Source organism: Phoenix dactylifera, chromosome 8 (assembly GCF_051530095.1).
Source record: "Phoenix dactylifera cultivar Ajwa chromosome 8, Ajwa_hap1_PhDact_Kaust_v1.1, whole genome shotgun sequence".
NCBI lineage: Eukaryota > Viridiplantae > Streptophyta > Magnoliopsida > Arecales > Arecaceae > Phoenix > Phoenix dactylifera.
Window position 1 is genome coordinate 24,630,497 of NC_143197.1, and position 23,257 is coordinate 24,653,753.

The 23,257-nt window shown below is 36.0% G+C and overlaps 2 protein-coding genes across 6 annotated transcripts; one reads left to right on the top strand and one right to left on the bottom strand.

Annotated features, from left to right (window-relative positions):
- Window positions 1–170: 170 nt before the first annotated feature.
- Window positions 171–13,528, top strand: CCDA (cytochrome c biogenesis protein family). Of its 4 annotated transcripts, none has more exons than XM_089925003.1 (12): window positions 171–476; window positions 561–632; window positions 810–865; window positions 2,238–2,365; window positions 2,472–2,557; window positions 2,679–2,710; window positions 8,176–8,337; window positions 9,461–9,533; window positions 9,728–9,828; window positions 11,884–11,976; window positions 12,249–12,295; window positions 13,167–13,528. In XM_089925003.1, the coding sequence occupies exons 1-12, from the start codon at window positions 305–307 to the stop codon at window positions 13,240–13,242; spliced, it is 1,098 nt and encodes a 365-aa protein (XP_089781129.1). In that variant the 5' UTR covers window positions 171–304; the 3' UTR covers window positions 13,243–13,528. The 4 variants fall into 4 exon arrangements, with proteins under 4 accessions (XP_089781129.1, XP_008806584.1, XP_008806585.1 ...); XM_008808362.6 differs by having other exon boundaries at window positions 175–401; XM_008808363.5 differs by having other exon boundaries at window positions 180–480.
- A 1,009-nt stretch (window positions 13,529–14,537) lies between these two features.
- Window positions 14,538–22,782, bottom strand: EIF3E (eukaryotic translation initiation factor 3E). 2 transcript variants are annotated; one of them, XR_015968202.2, is made up of 9 exons: window positions 22,476–22,782; window positions 22,229–22,383; window positions 21,746–21,973; window positions 21,490–21,611; window positions 18,925–19,144; window positions 16,762–16,904; window positions 15,419–15,556; window positions 15,003–15,225; window positions 14,538–14,779 (listed from the first exon to the last, which is right to left on the bottom strand). XR_015968202.2 is itself a non-coding variant. In XM_008808364.4 (8 exons), exons 1-8 carry the CDS (start codon window positions 22,681–22,683, stop codon window positions 15,132–15,134), a joined length of 1,308 nt encoding a protein of 435 aa, XP_008806586.1. In that variant the 5' UTR covers window positions 22,684–22,782; the 3' UTR covers window positions 14,872–15,131. The 2 variants fall into 2 exon arrangements, 1 of the variants encoding a protein (XP_008806586.1); XM_008808364.4 differs by lacking the exon at window positions 14,538–14,779 and having other exon boundaries at window positions 14,872–15,225.
- Window positions 22,783–23,257: the final 475 nt, after the last annotated feature.

Genomic DNA, 23,257 nt, shown 5'->3' on the forward strand with positions numbered 1-23,257 from the left:
GTAAATGCAGATCTGACTCAGAAAATAGAACGGAGCTAATTTTAGAAACCAATCTGGCCCCACAGGTCCTCCAAAATGGATCGGATGAGTCTAAGCGGGTCGGGTCATGGGTTAAACCCATCTATTTGCAGCCTTATCCGGAACGGCCGCATAAATTTCTACGCGGAAAATCCGGATCCGAGCTCCGCTCGCACGAGTCACTCTTCCCCCAACTCTCTCTCTCGCTCTCGCTCTGATAACTTCTCTTTCCTTGTTCTTCCCCCCCCACGACTCTGCAAGATTGGGAGTGGAAAGAATATATAACATGACTTCCGGCGTGAGCTGCTGCTGTCTCTGGAGCACGCCGCTCTTCTCCGCTCCAACCAAGTTCTCTGTCGTCAAAAGCCAGCTCAAATCCCCTGGCAAGCTCCTCCCTTCACTCTCTCTCGCACACGGAAGCACACGAACACGCGCGCCCGTGCGCAATATAATGTCCTGCAAGTCTGCAACTATCCTATATCATTTGATGGATTTCTTTTCCATATCAAACATCAAGTAACGGAGACAAGATGTTATCTCAGGTAAAACGGAACGCGAATTGCTTGTCAAAATGCCCAACATATCTCCCCCCATATCGGCGCTCACTTTTACAGGTGAACTAGCTTCGTTATTCTCTCACATGAACGCTTCTATTTAAATTTATTACTTGTTTGTAGCTGCTTCTATATGCGTTCTCTGTTGTGGAAGATTTAACCCAGTAATACATTAGTGCTTGCAATGTGTTCGATTAAAGGCCTGTTTTTTCTTATTTTGGTATGGTTTGCTTCCAGTGGGGAGTTTGGTCGCAATTGATGCTGCAAAGGCCTTGCCACTGGAACATGCCTTGGTAAGAGATTTGCTCACGGTCGATTCTGGTCTTATTGTATTCCACATAAATATACATGTGGTGGTTATTTATGCATTCAAATTGTTTCTTCTACCCTAAATAGATTAAAATATCTCATTCAGATAACTACTAAGATGAGACTAGTTTACCAAAGGGACATACAACTGAGTCCGACTTGTCTAGAGGAAAAGCAGAAGCACTGAATTATATAATGTAATTGGAGTGAAAAGTCCATAAGGCTTAACAAAAGCACTAGTAATCGAAATACTGGATCCTTGAAATTAAAGAAGCAAGATGCCTGCTCTACAACAAAAGAACTGAGAGGAAAACTTAACATAATACTGTTTAATCATATCAAATATTGCTCTACCACTCAAATTGCTGAACCAGTTCATGCAAATGGCTAATTAATCTCATCATTACATTGGTATAGGATATCAATTTAACTCCATAGATAATAAACAAGAGGCTGCGTAGTTGTACCGCATTTGTGCAGGGACTTAAAAGCTGATCTACTGCTTATTACTCGTCTTTGGCAAACAATCAGTCTTCTAATTTTGACAAAGTTCCTTTTTCATATGTATCATTCAGTAAGACAAATCATATGGTTATTCCACATGAAAGAAAGGCATTCTTGGTGGCATTTGATTAATCCAATTCCAAATACATGTTAGAAGGCTTCATTTTTTGTATTTTTGCAAATGAAGAACTGAAATAAGACTTGGGGAAGAATGTGTTCTGCTATTTGAGGTCCTAGTCCTACTCCCTCCTTGATTTTTTCAAATGTAAACCTTGTGGAACAGACACTAAAATTCTTCAGTTTGTCCATCTTCGTCACTCCTCTAGTTATAATTTTCTGGGTATCTTCCTTCAGCATTTTATCCATATAATAAATACTTGGTTTAACAGTGCTGAATCATAGATTAAAGTGATGTTGTTGGCTAATTGAATCATGCAAGGCTATTGAATTTGGGATTAAGGGCTCTCAAAGCTATTCACTATATTTGATGGATGCCTTCTGTTGAAATTCTGTGTCTCATTCTTATGTTGAAGATGTTCGAACAATTTAGGGTTGAACATATATGAGCTGTGGGTAATATGTTTACACTTGTTCACTTTTATGAAATAATTCTGTACCATTTAACACCATTCCGAAAATATATTCTCTTTATTTCAGCTTGTTATACTCATGTTATACTCATCACATTTTAATTTCTAGTATATATATGCATGCTGTTTTATAGTATATAACTATATATGCCTAGATATATGTTATTTTATAGTATATATGCTTAGCATTTTATATCTTTTATTACATGTGACAACTCTTGGTAAATAATATCAGGAATTAAGCTATTCTTTTTTGAATCAGGATGGAGCGTCTATCCCTTTTCTGGCTGATATAAATCTTGGAGATTGGCTTGGAGGTTTATTATATTCAGCTGGACAGCAGGCTAATGCAGCTGTTCAGGATCAGTTGTCTGCCCTCAGTTTCACTAGGTTGAGTGTTATTTCATGAATCCACATTAACAGATAAGTATTTAATCACCAATAGGTTGGTTCTACTTTCCATTGTCATTCTGCTTTATTTCTTTGTCTTTTGCAGTGTAGCAGTGATCTTTGGTGCAGGACTTGTAACTAGTTTGTCCCCTTGTACATTAAGTGTTTTGCCACTGACTCTAGGTTACATTGGTATGTACTCAAAGTTATTATGAAATAAGACATATGATTAATCTATTAAATCATGCTATTTCTGAACACTTAAGCAACTTTATTCATTTCCTGATGCATGTTTGCTTTGGAAATATTTCAGGAGCTTTTGGCTCTGGAAAAAGTCGAGCTGAGGTAACAATTGATCTTAAAAGGAACATTTCTCTTCCTATAAGAGCGTATAAGATATTTTTAAATCATTTACTAGTGTAAAAAAAGAATAAGGATCCACTATCAAGGTATTTAAGTTTAATGACAAAATAAAAAGAAATTGAAAATCTAATAAGGTAGACATATCTGATTTGATAATATTAAAGGACATCGTTAAGAGAATCCCAGGCTTGCATATCTACTGTAGGCTCAAATTTAGCCAAATACACTTTTCTGGCATAAACAATCAGTTAATTAGCATTCATATTTTGATGATATGGAAGTTGTAGGTCAGGTGGAACTCAAGCAACTAGTGCGATCCATAGTTACCTAACTTAATAAATTTCAAGTGAAATGCGACCTGTTTCAAATCAAACTATTTCACTATACAATCCCTTGTGTGAATAAGCAAATTATAAATTATATGTAAAATGATAAACCTTATTGATAAATCTCCATGTCTTTTCCTTCTAACTCTCTTCTAAGATCTGCATATATTTATCTTGAAAACCCTCGATAGATGTAAGCATTTTATATAAAGTATAAACACTTTATATAAATCTGAATGAATTTTGATATTGAAATGCATGTATCAATAAGAATAAATTTTCTTGTCCCATTGTAACTTTGCACATTTTGATAAGACCAGAGTTGGTGCTTATTTTCTTGAATGATCCATTATGTGCATGCATGTGTAGAGTCATATGGAGTGGAAGTAAACTGAATTTGTGGTGTCTTCAAGATGCAAGGCACCCTAGAAATGAGTATCTCATATTATTTTTGATTTTGCTCAACTAATACTAAACCTGGGGTGGCAATGATCGGTTGGTCAAGTTTGAGTCAGGTCAAGATAGAAGTACTACATTAGAGAACCTGATCCAAACCTGACCCAACCTGAGATCAAGTTAAAAATCTTTGACCCGAGCCCACACATAACCCAGCCCGACCCACATGACCCGCATTATGATCCACTCGTACAACCCAAATTTGGCCCATCTAACCTTAATATGATTTGACCTGGCCTGACCCACCTAACTGCCCAATCTAACCTGTTTTGACACAGTATGATGGTAATTGGTGAATTACTTGCGATCTTTTGCTTCAACCAATTCTTGATCAACCATGGTTATACATCAACCTCCATTTGAGCGATCAAGAACAAAAGCAAGCAATTGAACACAGATGATAGTTGATAGGGAAAGAAATCATGATAATGTTAAATATTGTTGATCAAAATATCAAGTTCAAATCCCACTATGTAACCAATAATATAAGCCCAAAGAAACAGATTAGTCAAAGTGATAAACTCTAAAGTCATTACAAAATGATTTGCAAAACAATATCTTCAATTTAGCTGGATCTCTGATTAATTCACTTGATCATGTTCTATTTCTCCTCTCCCCAAGAGTTTGAGCACTGAAAGAAAAAAGAAAGAAACCTGTATTAGATTATAATTAATGAAATTTTTGACCATGAGGCAATAGATAGCGTACATTTCAATCCCATGAGAATCATTAGGTGCAGAGGTAGTCATATCAATATCAAGGGACTCCTCATCAACATCTTTTCCTCCCTTATCTGTTATAACAGAAAAAAATCAAAAAATTAGTATATGTTTTGACTTTTAAACTATCATAATAAAATCAATGAATAATTGATAAGCAAATGCAACTTCAAGATTAAAATATTAAAATTACCTTGCAATTGGAACAACCAACCTCAGGTGCATATGATAGCTTCATTGTTCTTTTTTTCTAAGAGAGCTACGAAATTGGTCCGATACTCTTCCACCTACAGTGGATGCAGCCTCTGAAGCCCCTGTAGATACAGGGATTTCTAAAATATCACGAGCCATTTTTGAAAGCTCAGAAAATGATCCAATATCCAATTGCTGCTTTCTATCCATTGGTGGCTCTTCCAAATACTGATCTCTTTCTGATTTCTTTCATGACAAGTAGAACTTGAACTCAAGAACAATCCATAGTCCTGCATTGCAAATATATACATAAAGGTAAAGTTTCTTTTTAATATTATAAATTATCAATTTTATATTCAAATAATGTACCTAAATGAAAAGGAGTAAATGTGCTTACCTCCGTTTTATCATCTCCATTCCCATTACAGCTTGAGGGTGTAATTGCTGCAGAACTAGAAGCCTTATCAACTATAGAAGTGACTCATGTCCTCATTAAAAAGAGCATAAAGTTTCTGTTTCACAATCTCGGTATTCTCTGCAGCTCCAGCGCCATGAATTTTTATGAAAACAGACTCCGCCCCTTTCTGTTTGTATCTAGAATCTAAAATCACTGCAATGACAACTATGGCATTGCTTCCAGTACTTGTCAAAATCCACATCTATTCTCCATGCCATATTCTTCATGAAACTATCCTTGCTTTTCAGCTCGTCAAAGACGTGGTTGAACTTTCAAATACCATGAGAAAATAAGTTTGAAGTGGGATACAATGTTCTTGAAAATGTGTTTGTGACATCATAGAAAACCTTAAGGAATTTATTAATTTTCAATATTAGTCCGTTCACCATTAGATGTGCAATTAATGTAGCCTGAATCTTGTAACATCAAGTGATGGAAAGCATGATGATGAAGAAGGGCTTTCTCAACCATAAGGAATTTAGATTTCCATCTTGTTGGAAAGTTCTGCCTCTGCCCCTTTTTACAATCAATATTTAATTGGTTTTAATGTAATCTATAGATTTTCTTTTTCTAACTTCCAAGCCTTTAATGTATTTCAGTTTCTCTCGTATGCGTGAGTTTACCTCCTTTAAGCCATCTTCCACAATAAGGTATAGGATATGCGCACCACATCGCACATGAAAATACTGCCTATCAATTAAACTGTTTTTGAATTGAGTTGAATCCTATACATATCCATCATAACATCTTTGATGATGCATTATCCACTGTTATTGGTATCAACTTGTCGTCAGTGTCCCATTCATTTAACATTTTGGAGATTATTCATGCAAGTGCAATTCTAGTGTGTGGAGGTGGCTTGTGTCTGAATTTCAGAATATGTTTTTGCAATTTCCCATCATTATCAATGAATGAGTAGTAATGCACAAATATCCATTCATTGCGATTGATGTCCACAAATCAGTAGTTATACTAATTCTACCAGAAATTGACTGTAATAGTTCCTTTAATATATTTTTCTCCTCATGTAGCTTCAGCATGTCAGCTTTATCTGTATTGCTAGTGATTGGCTTATATTCAGGCTTAAGAACACTAAATACAGCTCTCAAGCCATCATGTTCAACAATCTGAAATGGGTATTCATGTTTAACTATAGCCACTTCTGTTGCCTCACAAAAAGCATCCTCATTGAACTGATAAGATTGAAAGATCATATCCCCAGTCGTGGATAAGGGGCATTTGTTGTATATTGTGTTCACAAGTCTCCTTGCAGTTATCAATATGGCATTTAAGATACATTGTTCCATAAATACCTTTTAGGATATACATTGCTAGGCAATTTTTACACTTTGCTCTTGGTTTATCATAAGGTCTATTCACTATTGGATCAAAATATTCCCAAATTCAGAAAACTTTTTGTTAGCTTTTGAACTGTTCAGTGCCTTTCCATGATCTCCATCAGTTTTATCAGCATCATCAGGTACAATTGGCTCAGACATTTTGACCTAATTATACAACAAAAAAATAAAAATATTTTGGAACCTCTCAATATTGATAGTGCAAATATGAAAATGTAATATTAACACACCATCATATCATAACTACTGATTATCAGCACGGACAGAAAAACTTCAATTATTTATTTAAAAAAAAGCACAAAAATCTATTGCATAAATGGAGGGAAATACAAGGTAAAGCCTGTATGTGGATATCATACATATAGGCTTGTAATTTTGTTTAATGGATAATTGATGCCAACTTATTCAAGGCAACGAACTGAACCAAGTATGAATAAGTACCCCTGAAACCACAAGAACATTCCATTCAAAAGAAGCTTATAGCCAAACCAAAAATAGAGTATCAATTACAGTTAAAGGAACTACAATATAGCAACGAAAAAAATACAAACACCTTAGGTGCTAAACTATTAAAAGAATAGTACTTTTAAAAACAACACTAGAGAGTGTTTGTACACCAGATTGATGGACTGGTAGTATTGGTTGGTATGAAGAAAGATCAAAGATCGTATAGATATGCATCTTTCCACAATTTCTCCAAGCAAGGATTGAGCTACTCTAGATGTGATGATGAAGAGGAGGAGGAGAGAAGTTGAAAATGAAATCTAATGAATAAATCTCACAGTGGTTAGAAGAAATGGGGTTTCACAACTGTTGAAGATAAAAGGGGAATGCATGAGTCTAGTTCTCATGGTGGTAGAAGACTTAGTACATGGGTTAGGTTTCATGGTAAGAGAAGAATTGAAGTGTGCATTGTGGGTCCCATGGAGGTAGGTTAGAAGAGATTGGGAGTCCATGTTGTGGTCTGGTAGGGTTTACAATGGCATAAAAGGAGACATGGGGATTATGATGGTGTTTAGAGAGTATCTTGGAATGGGATTGGGAAGGTGTTTAGACTTTAGAGACTATCTTGGAATGGGTAAATATTCTTTGAAGACCCTTCGGGTGTTTGTTGGTTTTGGTAGCCATTAACTTCCATCAAAGACAGAGTCCTCTTCCTTGTATATTTAATCTAACCCAACGGTCCCAACCAACCCTCTTAATAGAAACCTATCCTTGTGACCTGAGTCAGCTTAAGATTCCAACCCAAACCTGACCCAAATTTTATCTGAGTTAGAATTTTTGACCAATCGAAGAAGGAAATGCTTGAACCAATACCCAGCCCAAATAGGGTCAGGTTGGTTAATTTTTGCCACCAAAACCAAGGCATTCTTCTCTATCATTTCCATGTGTTAAGTGGTCCATTTGTGCAATTAATATGTACTTTCTGTTTTGAGTTCCATATGATGACATGCCAAGATAGTTCAGACATTTTACTAGGCACAAGTTAACCCTTTGATGCACCATGCATGGGACACCTGTAGTTACATGCATACATTTGTGAAGATACTATAAACTAGATGCTATGACTAGAAAAATAAATAATATACAATTTTTTAAGTCTTTGATAGCATAAAATACCATGTTTCATCATTTTTGCCATTAGTTCTAGAAAGTTGCGGGAATGTGTAAATGACATAACAGGTGGCACGTAATCTGAGTCCTTTTTTGCTCCTTCCCCAAAACCCTATTTTAGCAATATAACAATTAAGTTTTAAAATACTTTATAACATTACAAACTTTATATATAAAAAGTTGCTCAATTTCTAATTTTATTCTATGTTCGATAATCCAGAATGTGGAATATGGATGATGATTTGTTTTGGTTCCCTAGATAGTGCTAGATAATTTATTCACTATCCACTTCCTAAAATAAGGTTTTTGCTTTTGTTCTTCTTAGATAATTGGGAACTCAGTTGCTTTCTCATTGGGATTGGCAACAACATTAGCCATCCTTGGCATTGCTGCATCTTTTGCTGGAAAAGCCTATGGTCAAATAGGACAAGGGCTTCCTTTGGTTGCTTCAAGCTTGGCGGTTGTTATGGGATTGAATCTTTTGGAGGTAATTCCACAACTGAAAAGGAAGCACTTTCTTCATGAAATAAATATATATCTTCATGTTTTTCTCCAAGGCTTAAGTTGCTTCATTGACTTTTAGACTGTATTCTAAGAAAAAATATTACAATTTTCCATGTAAATATTAAGTTACATGAAGACTCTAAAGAATGTAATCTGCTATGTGCACATGTTAAGTTGCAGCAAGGTCTGGCATTGTAATCCTTACTGACCACACAATATTGTCGATAAGATACCGAGGATCAGTTCAGTCCATGAGCCGAACCGGTCTGTACCAATCTGAATCGAGCAGAACCACCCTGTACTACCTGGTTTTGAAAGGCTATCATGGCTGGGAGTGAGAGAAGGTGTTGAAAGCCTGTCTCGGTAGGGGATGTGTACCTTACCATACCAAACTAGTAACATACGTGTATGGTTCTCGAATCAGCTTTGCGGAATTGCAGATTTGCTTCTATATATGCAGTGATATGCTAGTACAACTTTTACATATAAAATACTGCTTGTCAGTCTAAAGCACCCCAAGTTTTCTTGTTATTGGTAACAAAGAAGATAATAGGTAATCTCTTAACTTGTACATGTATTCCATTGAAAATTTTAATAGTTTACTTGAATGTTATTGATCGCTTAAGTTCAGATTTCTTTTCTTGAGTTCTATCTAAAATGCTAAATTCTGGTGGAACTCCATATATTAGTAACTTTAATAGCTCCAGAAAGCTTTGTCCCCTCCAAATAACTCAAAAATAGTGAAATCTATTATGCAGCTTAGTTCCATGTCTGCTGATATAAATAGATACAGTTGCAAATCGACTTCTAACTAAAATGGCATGTTTCTACCTGGCAAAGATAGATAATGTGCCACATCAGTATTGATGTTTGATTTTATTATCCAATAATCATACTGTAATTAAGACATGCTTTTATCAATTTGCTATTTAAAATGTGTATTCCTAATTTTTATGCAAGCCAACTATCAATTATTCCAATTCAAGATCAATCACTCTTATCATCATTATTTTACATTCTAGATATATCTCATCATGTTGCACTATCATGTTGCACTATCTTGTTGCACTATCATGTTGCTTATATCAGGTTCTTCTTTTTTGCAGATAATTGAACTACAACTCCCCTCATTCTTTAACAATTTTGATCCTCGTTCTGCTGCAGCTAACTTCCCTTCTAGTAATGAAACTTTCTTTAACATATATTAGTTTTGCTAAAAGTTCAGTTAAAAAGCTTTATTTATTTGTTTGTGTGTTTGATTGATTGATTGTTTGTTTGATTGTTTTTTTGTTTGTTTTTTTGTTTGTTTTTTGTTTTTTTGTTTTTAGTTCTCTGGTCTATTATAACTTTTTCTACAAAAATTTGACTTTCAGGTGTGCAAGCATATTTGGCTGGTCTAACATTTGCGTTGGCTGCATCACCTTGCAGTACACCGGTCCTTGCTACACTTCTGGGATATGTGGCAGCATCCAGGGTATTGCAAAATAAATCACATAATCATGGCATGATTTGCATTTCTTTAGAATTCTTTAAATTCTATATGTTATTAAAAACTTAAAATTATTTCGAAATTTATAATCAGTAATTTATGAACAATTGGTAATTTTATGCTTGCATTTTATTGCTTGTCTTCCAATGGGGATTCAGCTTTTGAATATTTGATTTCTTTTACTGTATCATCATCTTCATTAGGGTCATTATGTCATTCATCTGCATGTGTAATATGGTTGTGCAATCTAACACAAGATCAGAAAATGATTGTCCTATTATATCTAAGCTTTTACCAGATGTGACTCACTATTATGATAGGATCTAAATTAGCTAGAGCTGACTCGCCTCTAATAGGAATGAAAGGCCAAGCTTGACGCATGTACACATGCTTGACCCACATATCTTATATAATCTTTTAAATATTATGAAGTGATCGTTAGCATACTAAGAACCAAAGTTTAACCAGACCAGCTAGGAACCGAGATAGTTCAGCCTCCCGATTCGGTCCCAGGTCAAAATTGGCTCGAAATCTCGTAGCCTCTCATAACTCCTCTTCTTGTGATTCCCCTTGCTATGGTTAGGGTTCCATCACCAACAATACCATCACCACTGACACAAGGACAACCATGTCTCTCTTTTTTTCCTCTCTCTCGCCATGTTGCTGCCTCTCTCTCCCTCTCTTTCGAGCCACCATGTTGTTGCAACAACCACATTGATTGCTCTCACCCATTGCCCCCTTCTGGCAGCCCCACCAATCGCCCTTAAAATCTTCTATCCAAACAAAGCCTGTCAAAGGCCGGAGGTTGCAGATCTCATTGATCGGAGGCCAGAGGTCGTGGGTTGGGAGCTAGAGATCGTAGATCAGATATTGGAGATTGCGGATTGGGGGTTGGAGATTGCTGCTTGGTGGTTGGAGGTATAATTGTTCCTCCCTTTCTCTCCCGCACCCCCCCCCCCCCCCCCTCTCTCTCTATTGGGTGAAGCCTAGAGGTACCAGTATGGTGTTGCATACCATGTTTTGGTATAGTAGGGTCTCATACCATACCGACCCAATCCCTAACCAATACGGTCGCTGGTACTGGTTTTGGAAACATTTCTTGGAATGGGGATGAGCAAAGTATTGATACCTAAAAATGATGGCAATGAAAGGTGATTAATAAAGAATAATATCACTTGGACTGGACTGAGGGCCGAATATTGGTGATTTGAGGACATTCTGAATTAGAGTCCACAAAAATTCTTACATGGACAGATTTATGTAATCATTAATCAGGATGAGTTGCAAAAAAAGGAAAAAGAAAAAAAAAGTTTCATAGATATACCTTAAATAGTCAGGTTGAGGCTTGTTGGTTATGATTGCAGCAGCTGTCAATTAAATGACAAGCCAACCTTATGTGGGGTTTTTTGAGGATCGTACAATATTACTAAGATCAAATGATTAGAAAATCCTGTTGGTTATAATTATAGGTTTGTATCTATTTCCTTGCTGTATGCTCTCTCTATATACATAGTGACACATGTTTGTCAAAGGATACACACAGGACCACTTTCAAAATTAAAACTTGAAAGTTGGCATCAAATAAAAGTTATTTATAACCACAAGTTTCCCATATGAGTGTTGTTGCCTTCATAACAGATGTTGGACATATTTGTAATCAAGATCATGGAAATGCAGATGAAGTTACTCTAGGCCTGCATCGTATGTGCAACCAAGACACCTTGTTCTCATTATTTCTGTGGCTGTGTTATCTCTAGTGCTAAATCACATGGATTGGTTCTATTTTTGGGCAATTTGTTGCACTGCATATATAGATAGATTGCCAATATTTCTTTGAATTCATCATTTTCTGAATTTGTCTTTAGCTTGCACTATGTTTTCTCGCTGATCTTTTTTTGCATTAGTTGTTATTTAATGATCAGCAATAGAGAACTTATGATGTATTCTTTTTCACATTAATGCACATCTGTTGCTCCTTTAATTACTCAAAGGGATATTATCTTTAACTTTGGCTTGTAAGCTGAAGCATTTTTCTGCCAGGACCCAGTTATTGGGGGAAGTTTATTATTGACATATACAACTGGCTATGTTGCTCCACTTCTAGTTGCAGCTTCTTTTGCTGGTGCTTTGCAGGTTTGTGATCCATATTAGAATCTCAACTCTTTTGAACTAGATACACTCTCAACTGTCAACTAAGTTCTCTTATGATCTAAAATGTGCCATCAGTTGGAAATAAATGTTTCAGTTAAGAACTGTGTCATTGTTAGCTACACTTTGTACTTTCATTCCCTCTGCTGCTGGAACTAGGTGAGAAGGATGAAATGCCAGAATACACCACAATCGTTAGGTTTTGTTGGACTTTATCATCCAGTGTCTTCATTGACATAAAATTGATTTTTATGCAGAGCTTGCTTTCATTCCGGAGGTTTTCAGCCTGGATCAATCCCGTGAGGTATGATTTTCTGGGTGATAACATGATTTCAAGGACTTTAAAGAGTGCAGTGTTTTTTTTCCTGAAAACCCGCATATTTAAATCTGAAACACTATGATGCAGCATTCATTGTTGGGAAAATTTTGCAAATATAGGTTGGTCCTTCTATATTGGGGCTTGCAGGATTGATTATTCATTAAGATGATATTTTAGGGTTCCAAAGTCACAACTTGGGTTTGGCTGGCCTAGACCTAACTTGAAGTGACCAGTTATATTGGTTGGATTGAGCAGCCATGTTCAATATTTGGATTGAATTTGGCCTTGAAGGACCAAGTTTCAAGTTGGGTCAGGCCCAGTTTGTTGCTACAAGAACCCCACTGGGTCTGAAGCTTAACCTGAGATTACATTAGTCTCCATTCTGGTGCAACCGAAGTCACTATATTACACCCTTATCCCAGTGCAACTTGAACTCAATTTGAATTGATATCAGTGCAATGTCTTCCCTTCAGTATGTTTACTAAAAATAGTACCATCAAAGCATCAAGAGTTACAGACTTGATGTAATCCAGCACAGCTCCTCAGAATATGGCTTATGTTATGGATGCCGAAAATACAAAGTTGAGCTGCTTTCAAGTTTGGGAAATGGGATTTCTGTTAGATTGGTTGGGTTCAGGCTGATGCTTCATTTCTTTGATTGCCTGAGCTGGCCAATAACCCAACACAGCCTACCAAACGGATCCCTAAGTGGTACTACATCTTCCAAGAATAACCCCAACGGGGCACTATCCAGAGAGATCTCTTTAGATGCAAGATGCAGTTATTGATCTTAAAGACTTATGTTATTTTATCATTGTGGTAAATTTGAATTCTTATGATATAGTTGCTTTTGCAGCGGGGCGCTTTTACTGGGTGGCGGTGTTTATACCCTACTGGATAGATTGTTTCCTGCTACTACAATGGTGATGTAGCTACTAAAAAGACAACCCAATACAAAAATTCATCTTCTTTCTTCCAGTATCATTTAGGATTTCGTGAAGATTGTGCATGGATCAACCATCCATTTCAAGCAGCTCTTGAGAGCACTTTGTAGTTTGTATATGAGGGCACTTTGTGGACCATCCATATATGAGTAATGCTTTGCAGTCCATTGAGAGCATCTTGTATGGTATGATCAAAGATATTCATGTTCTCCATACAAGTTTGAGAATTCACCATCTGTTAATTATGTTTGAATAAAAGTATCTCTCAAAAGCACATCAGCTGTACAAAAATTGTTATGGCACAAATTATTTTGCCAGGATTGTTGTGTTTGCCGATACAGATAAGTGGGAAAAGGTATAGCAATTATGGTTTATCAGATTTTCATGTCAGGATTTGTAGGGTCATGAATGTGGTGCATTCTGTTTGTATTGGTTCTGCAATCACTTGGATATAAGTTTGGTCTGGCTTTGTAAGACGAAGTTGTAATATAAAAATATTGTTCAACTATAATTCCTGTTTTATTTTTTTCTCTTATTAACTAGAATATGTGGGAATTGATTTCTGATATCCAAATGCAATGGCATCTCTGTGATAAGTAAACAAAGGGCAATAGGTGATAAGTGCTACTCAGAACTTCCAAAGATTTTTGAGTTATTTATGGCTTAGCTTTCTACATCTTATAACTGGCTCCTTTGGGACTGTTCCAGATGATTTATTCTGCACAGCCTCCTACAAGTACCATCTTTAGCTGTTATTCATGTTCACAAAAAAATTCATTGAATTTTTTGCATAGCTATTACTTATGCATAGCTTGATTCTGTTGGCTAAGTAGCCATTGTATCATAATTTTAAATAAATAAATAAATAAAGGGGGTATGACTTGGATTTAATCTAATTTTGAAGTTGATGCATCGCACTGCCCTGTCCTGAGCAATCAATGCAAAACCAGCAACTATACTCGATTTTTGCAGCTGTCTTGTCCGATGAGTTGCAGCTTGCATCATTAGTCCTGCCAATTCCTGACAGTTCCAAATATGTTATGGTAGTAGTTTCCTGATCTTTCTAAGAAATCTGCAGCGTTTTTCTTGCACCTCCGAATATCATTTTCGTCATCTTGCAGTAGCACTTCAGAATAGGTTTTCCCTTATGATACATAAATAAATGGACAGCTTACAAGCGAAAACCTAAAAACTCCCAACTGCGTAAGCCAGTTCCCTGACGGAAACCAGACAGGATAACAGTGTCAATTATAGAAAATATTAAGAGGATGTAACATTAGAACTATATGAAATGCCGTTTTTATTATAAAAAAAAAAAAAAGAGGTTGATCAACCCCTGCAAATAGTTTGTTGCATAATGTCGTGAACCAGACTATTCCAACATGTCCCTAGAAAGTCTTATGGCCGCACCTGCATGGCGAGAGAATCAAGACAATTTTTTACAACCATAATCAAACCCCCATCTTTGAAGACAGCTATGTCCGGATAGGCTTCTGCTTTCCACTCCCACACCACAATCACCTACCTGTTAAATAAACACAATTCTTAATGCACCCATTTTTAACAATATGATGGCATCTGATGACTTTTCTGAGATTTTATCTGATGGACTAGAAATGATCAAGAGCATGTGTTACTTAATTCAGCAAAATTGATGTCCATATAATTTGGATGGCAAAAACAAAAGAAATATAAGAGCATTAAGTCGCGAGGGCACAGATACAATCACAATATATAGAAAGCCCCACCAAGGTCAAAAATCTTCATGTGAAATAGAAAGCTCTAGCTCTTCAACAAAATCACAAAATTTTGAGTTCCAATCTGAATGCTACGCCAGAAACTGCCCGAGTCTTGCTCCTATATGTCGTAAAACTCTTCTACCGAGCAGCTTGTGCAGGTTCTAAAATGTTCTTTGCCAAAACATATGTCCGCATATTAAGGTTCTTCATGTTTTCAATGATCTGTTCATATCTGGTAAAGGAAGAAAAAGTAAACAGCAAAGAAGAAAAATTTTATGAATAATTTCAAGCAATTTAGGAGATGGATGAATAACTAATACTCATCATCAAAATTATGACTGGGATGGGGATCAATGTGTGCATAACATTCTGCATGGGCATAAATTGAAATCCAGTAAATTTTAGACATGCAGGTGAAAACTTACACATTCAGATGATTGGTTTCCATGATAACTGTCCCTGATACAGAATCAATCTTGGCCTCAAGCTTTGAGTTTCGAACGAGATTCATTATCCACATCTCTGCCTCATCATAACTCATGTTCAACTTTTCAGCAAGCATGCTGTTACCAGATAACAATTTAAGTATCAGCAATTAATTTCTAGCACCAGCTTATCGAAACAAGAGAATTACAGCTATACCATTATATGTGGGGAAAAGAGAACGGTTATTCTAGACAAGGGACATAATAGCAAGAAAACCATCAAACAGGGAAAAAACTACAGGCCATTTACTGCTTTAATAATGGGCAAAAAAAATGCTGATTAATGAGAAAACAGAAATACCTTGTTATAAATAGGAAAACTATCACGTGTATGTCTGTCAAAAGTTTCACAGTATGAGCCAGAAAGGTTGAGATTTGTGGATCCATCTATTATTTGATGGGCGAGAAGTACATTTACAGGAAATGGACTTTATTGCCCTGGGGTTCTCTGAGGCCCTGGCAATACAATATAGCCAGGTCATCTTGATGAATGTAATTTCATGAGGAAATCACACCCTGCATATAATCATAGGTCAAATCCAGAGTTTAACTGAACGAGCCAATTAGTAGGGCCATTCTCTCCCAATAGAATAAATAGTGGCTCCAAAGCTGGAACAGTGGGATGTTCTCTAGTCTAAGATGTACGGTCTAAAGAAGTTATATAATCTAGACAAGTTGTTATGCCATCAGCAAAAATGACCGACATTTAAATACCAAGATGTATTCGGATTAAAAAAGACACCTTGGACAAAAAATGGTCCCATCAAAAAGCCCGAGCATTGTGACCATTCCATGCTGTAAACCTATGTGTGCCACTAACTGATTATTGTTCCAGTGATGCATATATATTGAACTTCTTATATTCTTTCAACATTTGCCACCATCATCACATCTTCTTTCATGCAATTGAAAGATAAAAACCTACCAGTTGGATGTATCCTTCAGGATGCAAGACAATTTTTATAGTTAACACATAGAAGGTTTAACAAACATGTATTTTTTCCACGCTTGTCAGATTAACTGACGTGTTGGTTATCCAAATAGAGGCCTAAGAGGCATTTTGTTATACTTGATTCGCTTCTGAAATGATAAAATCTCATGCAATCATTGGGCAACTTACAAATGGATGCATTATGGACACTATGCATGAAAAGCTGAGGTTGACCAAAAATGTATACGCAATAAATTGCAGATTACCAGATCTGAGAGGTCCATACGTCTAATAAATTGAAAAACTTCAGATTCACTAGTCATAATCTTACAATGTTAGGAAAGTTACCTACCTGATGTCAATGCACTGATGTATGCGGCAGTAAGTCTCAAAGATGAAGAGACGGGCATTTTCAAGAAACTCATCCCTCAAAGGTACAGTGATAAAGTTACCATCTTCAACATGTTTCCCAAGAAAGGGATCATTCAGTATTACCTTAACGAGAGGCATAGAATACTTGTAAGCATCGGATAAAATGAAGACAATGTAGATCATAGCAAAGCAAAAAAACATTATAACCAGAATGGTCACATACACCATGAGAGAGCTGGAAAAGAAAATGTAAAGTCAACCAAGCTGAAAATAGTTTCTAAATTTTATATATGTTTTCTAAGACTATAAACTAAAGCTACAAACCATGCATGAGAAAAGAAATACATGTATATGCCACAAATAAACAGTGTATACAACACAATCTAATACATTCTTACTTAACTTTGGCTAACTAAGGAATTCAGCACGTGTTTTTAGAGGGTTAGCATTGGATTTACAATCACAAGATCTGCAAACCCTTTCATAGAAGCTTTTCAAAATTGGATTTGTGCACTATAGCAGACCATGTATTGGACAGAGAAAGGCTTGGATGATGATAGTGATGGTGATGGTGATGGTGATGGTGATGGTGATGGTGATGGTGATGGTGATGGTGATGATTATGCTGATTTTTCCATTATTGAAAGAGTTCTTACACATATGTAGCTATTTTTTAACACCAGCATGTTTCCTTTGAGAATTTTTGTTCCCAAGCAAAGGAAATAACCCAACTCCAAAACGCCTGTGTATTAAAAAATGAAAAAAAAACATCACCCTACATCTTCTTGTTCCTATTACTCATATTTAGTCATTCTGCTTTAAATATGCCAAGTTTCAATACATCCATCATTTTGTTAGACAAAAAAAGCCAAAATGTGCCTGTTCACTTTCTTTTAACAAAATTTTGTATGATTGTCTGGCATTGATTTACTATATGTATGCAATAGGAACTTTGCTTCCTACTAAGATGATCCTCATTGAAGCTTGTTGCTTTAGAAATCGCCAAGAGATCCAAGCTTATAACTCATCTTAGTAGTTACTATTAACTGAGCTTCTACATGAATCTGCAGAAAAATTTCCTGTTCCTGCATCCCAGTATTTTTGTAGCAGAAACGGACTTTTGTGCCTAAACCATATTTTCGAGTCCCCCCCCCCCCAAACAAAAAAAAAAAACACACCTTAAAATTCTGATCCTAAAATCTAATGAGTGTTGAGATGAATTCTTTTACAAAGTTTGCACCAAGTAGAAAGTCAGAAAAATCAGGTAACTAAGTGATAATGTAAATTCATAACAAAATAATCAGGCAATAGCAACAGGACACGTACGTGTTGTTGTCCACTAAACAGCAATCCTATCCCATGAGTACTGTGTATATGTTGTGACCTCAACTCTTATATATGTTTTAGCTGTTTTCTTCATTTTTCATTTTGTTGGCTACTAGGTAGGTTCTAACTTCTGTTTATGGGCTGCCTACATCTGATTATAATGAACAGAACTTCTATGGTTCAATGGAATGGGAGTGGATTGCAAGGGTGCATGTACAAGTCCTAGAAAAATCATAAGGAAATCAGATCACAAGAAATTATATCAACCAAAAAAAGCAATATCATCATATCAGAAGATAATTGGTTGGCACATGGCACCCACCACACCTATGTTGAATCAAGGAACAAGGTAATGGGTATGCCAACTAGGTAAAAATCCAAAAGAAAATTTCTTAAAAACTAGAAGGATCTGGCACTAAAAAAGGCATGCATAAATACGAAACACCACTCACACTCCAAGTCTATGTAACATATACTGGTGCACTCTTAACAAATTATATAGATTCCATATAGGCAAAACAAAAAAGTGGAACGTAAAACAAGTTAAAAGTGAGCTTACTTCCAGATAGCAAGAAACCCTGTTAAAAACAGAATGGGGGAATCAGAAATGACGGAGAGTTGGAGCGAGCAGTTACATTGTCAAACTGCCTAATTTGTTCACAATATCAATATACAACCAAGCTATCAATCTTTTCTAAATGGCATGAACAAACTGAGTTCCTAACTACACATGCCAAAATGAGGCATACAATACTCGAAATCCCTAATCAAAAGATACAGATAATCAGCAATTTGATTGGAGTACCAGCTAACTTACTTGCTCACACTCCCTAAGCTTCTTCTGTGCACTTTCAAAGTCGTAGTTAACATATAAGCATTCCAAAAATTCTGTAATGGGATCCTTGTAATAGTGCTGCTCCTGTTGGATAACTTTGATCAACTCCTTTAGCATATTTCTTCTCCTTTTGTTGATAATGACCGCAGTAGCAACATAACGTAGAAGGTGATGTGCATTTGTTTGAATAGCATTCAAGTACCTGAACAAAACATAATGATTCAAGTAAAGGATCTGAAAGATAACTTTCTTCACTATATGCACTCAAAAGTTAATTCAGACAAATTAAGGCCATCAAAATCATAACTAAATAATGACAACTGTCATGGTTGATAAGCTCAATCATATTTGAGATTCCTAGATTATGATATCATGGTAATGAATGAGATGCTTTAAGAGAGTCTGAATAGAACCTGATTTACTGACAATTACATGATAAAGCAACTTACTGTTTTTACAGCATGTACACATGAAATAGGTAGATGATAGCAATATAATGGAAGCAGGTTCAGTTTTGCATTAATTTTAAAAGCATAAATCAGAATACAATTATTTTCCTCTCTATTTTGAAGTAGAAAGAGGCTTCGGTCTGCTTTTATTTCATAATTCATATTATCAATCCCCAAGCATAATTTCACACTATCAAACACCTTTTTTTCTTTCTTTATCTTATTTTATTTAAAACCTAAGATACAAATATAGACCTAAAAAATAGCAAATCTAATGATAAAAATTAAGATCATTTATTGTTGAAGTTAAATTGACTGGTCCTACTATATTAAAGGTTACAAGCTACAATAACAAAAAGGAATTTTAGCAGAAACAAGGAGTAAAGCACACAAGGATACTGAATAAAGAACCAAGGTAAGCAACCGGCATCAAGTAATGAATTTGATGGGGATCAAAATCAAATTTAGGATTCAAAAATATCAAGTGCACCCAGTAAATTATTTAAGGAAACTGTCACCAAATTAACAAGCCAACCAGGCAGTTATCATCAACTTGATGCACAGCTAACTCGTAAGTAGCTCTTGTGTATTCTTAACAAAGCAAAATAATTTTCATGCAGCATGTTATTCCACCATTTTGAATCAAACTGTGGATGGCAAGCTTTTAGGGGCTGTTTGATTGTTTATAATTGCTAGGCTGTGGTTGTAGTTGGCTGCAATTGAATTGCAGGCGCCCAACTAATAGTAATTTTGCTTCTTTAAGTATATGAAAATAAAACATTTAAGAATTTTGTAAAATGAAAATCCCCAACTAATATTAGCTTTCAACTATCTCATTCATGTCAAAAATTAATTCTAACATCTTTGTTCCCTAAACCCTTTATCATAGATTCTAACTCAAATGCCTTGGTTAGTGAACAACAACAGACTATTGATGCTTCGAGAGAGTATACTTGATGAAATTCTTTTTGACAAGTTCATCAAAAGGGGCATTAAAGGGCTTAACTACATTTGATCCAAACTTACCTATTCAAGTTCTGAAGACATTGTATTGATGTTGACATTGGGAGACAAGAGTCCGCCAAACCCTATCTTTTTCTCATCAATCAAACCATTACCTTTCTAGTTTCAATGGTTAATTGTTGCTAAAAGAAGGGTTTAAGTACCCTGAGTTCCATCAGGCAATAGTTTAGAGTAGGATCAATTACGTGGAAAATTTATCAAAAAAGCAACTAGCATGGACTGCATGTTCTTTACGACTCCTTGTGCTGAGATGATATGATACTTGCTTCTACATTGCGAGTTAGCTTTATCTTTATAGTTCTACTGACGTGAGAAGGTTGAAACTTTGGAACCACTATCTAGCAAATGTTTCTTTTGGACTCTCAATTTGGAGCCCTAGCTTTTACCTGTACTTTATGTCTGGACCATGTTGCACATCAAAGTGTATGAAATATAGTGGGAAGTTTGGAAAGAATATACATGCCACAAAAGAAGGGCAACATTGGACATATCTGGAAGCTTATGAAGACAAATATATGGGGATTGTCCAAGTTTACGTTTTCCTGCATGGCGAGTGATTCATGAGGAAATCTTCCAACATTGTTATTGAATTGTTTCGTCTCTAGCATATCCGTGTTCTACTTGTCATCCTGTTTAAGAACTTGGAATGACTTGTGTGCATCTCCATTTTGCTAACTTTGTCTCTAAAAACCTTCTTGCTGCCAAAAATAAGAATAGTGGAAAATCCACAATGGAGACAACAATCTAGCCAAGAAGAATGTAGACAATCAGGCTTCCAGCATAAATAATTCCGTGAATGCTTTTTGAATCATATCTAAAATATTATTCCTTTGGTAATATAGTGTTACTCCATAACACTAATAATACGTTATTCAGTAAACTTATGCATAAACAAGAGAAATACAATATCTGATTAAAGGTCCTGTTTCAAAAGGAATGACTACTAACCATGCAGGACACACAAAAACAAAATTATGCTGTCTCTGATAATGGTAAGTGCAAAATGATGCAACTCATTAAGACTCAAAAATATTTCATATATTTGATGTTTCATATTTGATGTGGAGAACCAAACCTATCTTGGAAGAAAAGATCAATGATTCCATTTCTTCCGTTTTCATGGTTAAAGAAGATGAAAAGGCTCCAATGCATCAACCATATCCTATTCTGCAGCTGATTTAAAGGTGAAGCAAAATTCTGACCCACAAAAAATCAATGATGTTAAAGAAAGTAAGAGAGAAATAAAAAAAGCATAAAAGAAACAAGCACGCCATAATGAAACTACATGTACACACTACACAGCACAACTAATAAAGGGCTATAAATGAGACCTTTGAATCTATGATCTCCTTGAGTCGATTAAGTTCCTCCAGTGCAATATCCCAATTCTGCATCAGAATCTCTGCCGCTAGCTTGCCCCACAAAGCACTCAAACTTCTGTCACTGTTAGTGCACAAAGCACGATACTGATACAAGTAGTCAGCAGCACCAGAGTAGTTCCCACACTCAAACTGAAACTTAGCATATTGATATAAAGCCTCTATCTGATCCACACCAATCTGTTCAAAAACCAAAACAACAAAATCACCACAAATCTTTCTCTAAGTTCCTTTTTTTTCCTTTTGCTCCTCTTTTTTTAATCAATAAATTTACAAGACATTGCGAAATTAACTGAATCCATTAATCATATTTACAGAAAAGTAATTCTGCGTAATTTTAGCAAAAGAAAGCATCTCGGAAGCTTAAAGATCAAAACTTTTCTAATAAACTGACGAAAATAAAAGGAAGAACAATGAAATTAAAGAAGAGGATACCTGAAACCGATCACTGAGCATCTGGATATTGTATTGTTTATCCGGTCTCAGCTCCTGAACCAAAGTAGCGTTCTGAAGAAAAGAAATCAGCGGCGCCGCCGACTCCTCGAGAGATTTCAACCTCGCAACGACGTCGACCCTCCTATCAATCATCTCTGCCAACACGAATCCAGCACAAGATTCATGCCAAAGGGAGAGAAGAAGCTCAACGAAATCAAAACCCTACGAGGAGATATGGGGATCAGACCTTGGGGGACCTCCTCAGTGTGGTATAGAGTCTTGTGGATGTCCATGGCGTAGTCGACCATGTTGGTCTGGCTGAGGAGCTCGATCTTGGCCTTGAGGATCTCGTCGTCGGCGTAGAGCTGGCGCTCCTGGAGGAACTCCAGGAGGGGGAAGACGAGGTGACGGTCTAGGTGGGGGGCGATCCGGGGGGTGAGGTCGTAGTTCGCCATGGCTGGAGCAAGCTAGGGTTAGGGTTTCTGGGGGATTCTTTCGATCCGCCACGGGAAAAAAAAAGAGGGAACGAAGTGGATTTTGTGAGGGGTTTTATAAGGTTTTTTTTACATAAATACCCTTCTCAAAATTGAAATTACGTAAATACCACCTTAAAATTAAAATTTATATTTGCACATGTGCCGAGTATTTTATGCACAAATACTTCTAATATAACGGTTCTTCTAACACCATTAATAAAAACCATAATTATTTTAATTAAAAATAAAATAAAATTTTAAAATTACTTTTTTGTCCTTGTGGGTTGCTACGAATCGCAATTATCGTTAGCGCCTTCATCTTAAAATTTATATTTATACATGTACCTCATAAAATACTGTTTTTGCACAAATACCTCTAATATAACAGTTCTTCTAACACTATTAATGAAAACCATATTTATTTTAATTTAAAATAAAATAAAATTCTAAAATTACTTTTTTGTCCTTGTGGACTGCTAGGAATCAGAATCATTGTTAGCGTCTTCTTCCCTCGTAATGCTACGCGATCACGATCCCCTTCGTCTCCCATGAT

Coding starts and splice junctions, on each gene's coding strand:
- CCDA (XM_089925003.1), top strand. CDS start 305: ATGACTTCCGGCGTGAGCTGCTGCTGTCTCTGGAGCACGCCGCTCTTC. Junction 9,829..11,883: donor GATATGTGGCAGCATCCAGG/GTATTGCAAAAT, acceptor TTTTTCTGCCAG/GACCCAGTTATTGGGGGAAG. Junction 12,296..13,166: donor GCCTGGATCAATCCCGTGAG/GTATGATTTTCT, acceptor TTGCTTTTGCAG/CGGGGCGCTTTTACTGGGTG.
- EIF3E (XM_008808364.4), bottom strand. CDS start 22,683: ATGGCGAACTACGACCTCACCCCCCGGATCGCCCCCCACCTAGACCGT. Junction 21,974..22,228: donor TGCTCAGTGATCGGTTTCAG/GTATCCTCTTCT, acceptor GTTTTTGAACAG/ATTGGTGTGGATCAGATAGA. Junction 16,905..18,924: donor AGCTTAGGGAGTGTGAGCAA/GTAAGTTAGCTG, acceptor CCTCTCGTTAAG/GTAATACTGAATGATCCCTT.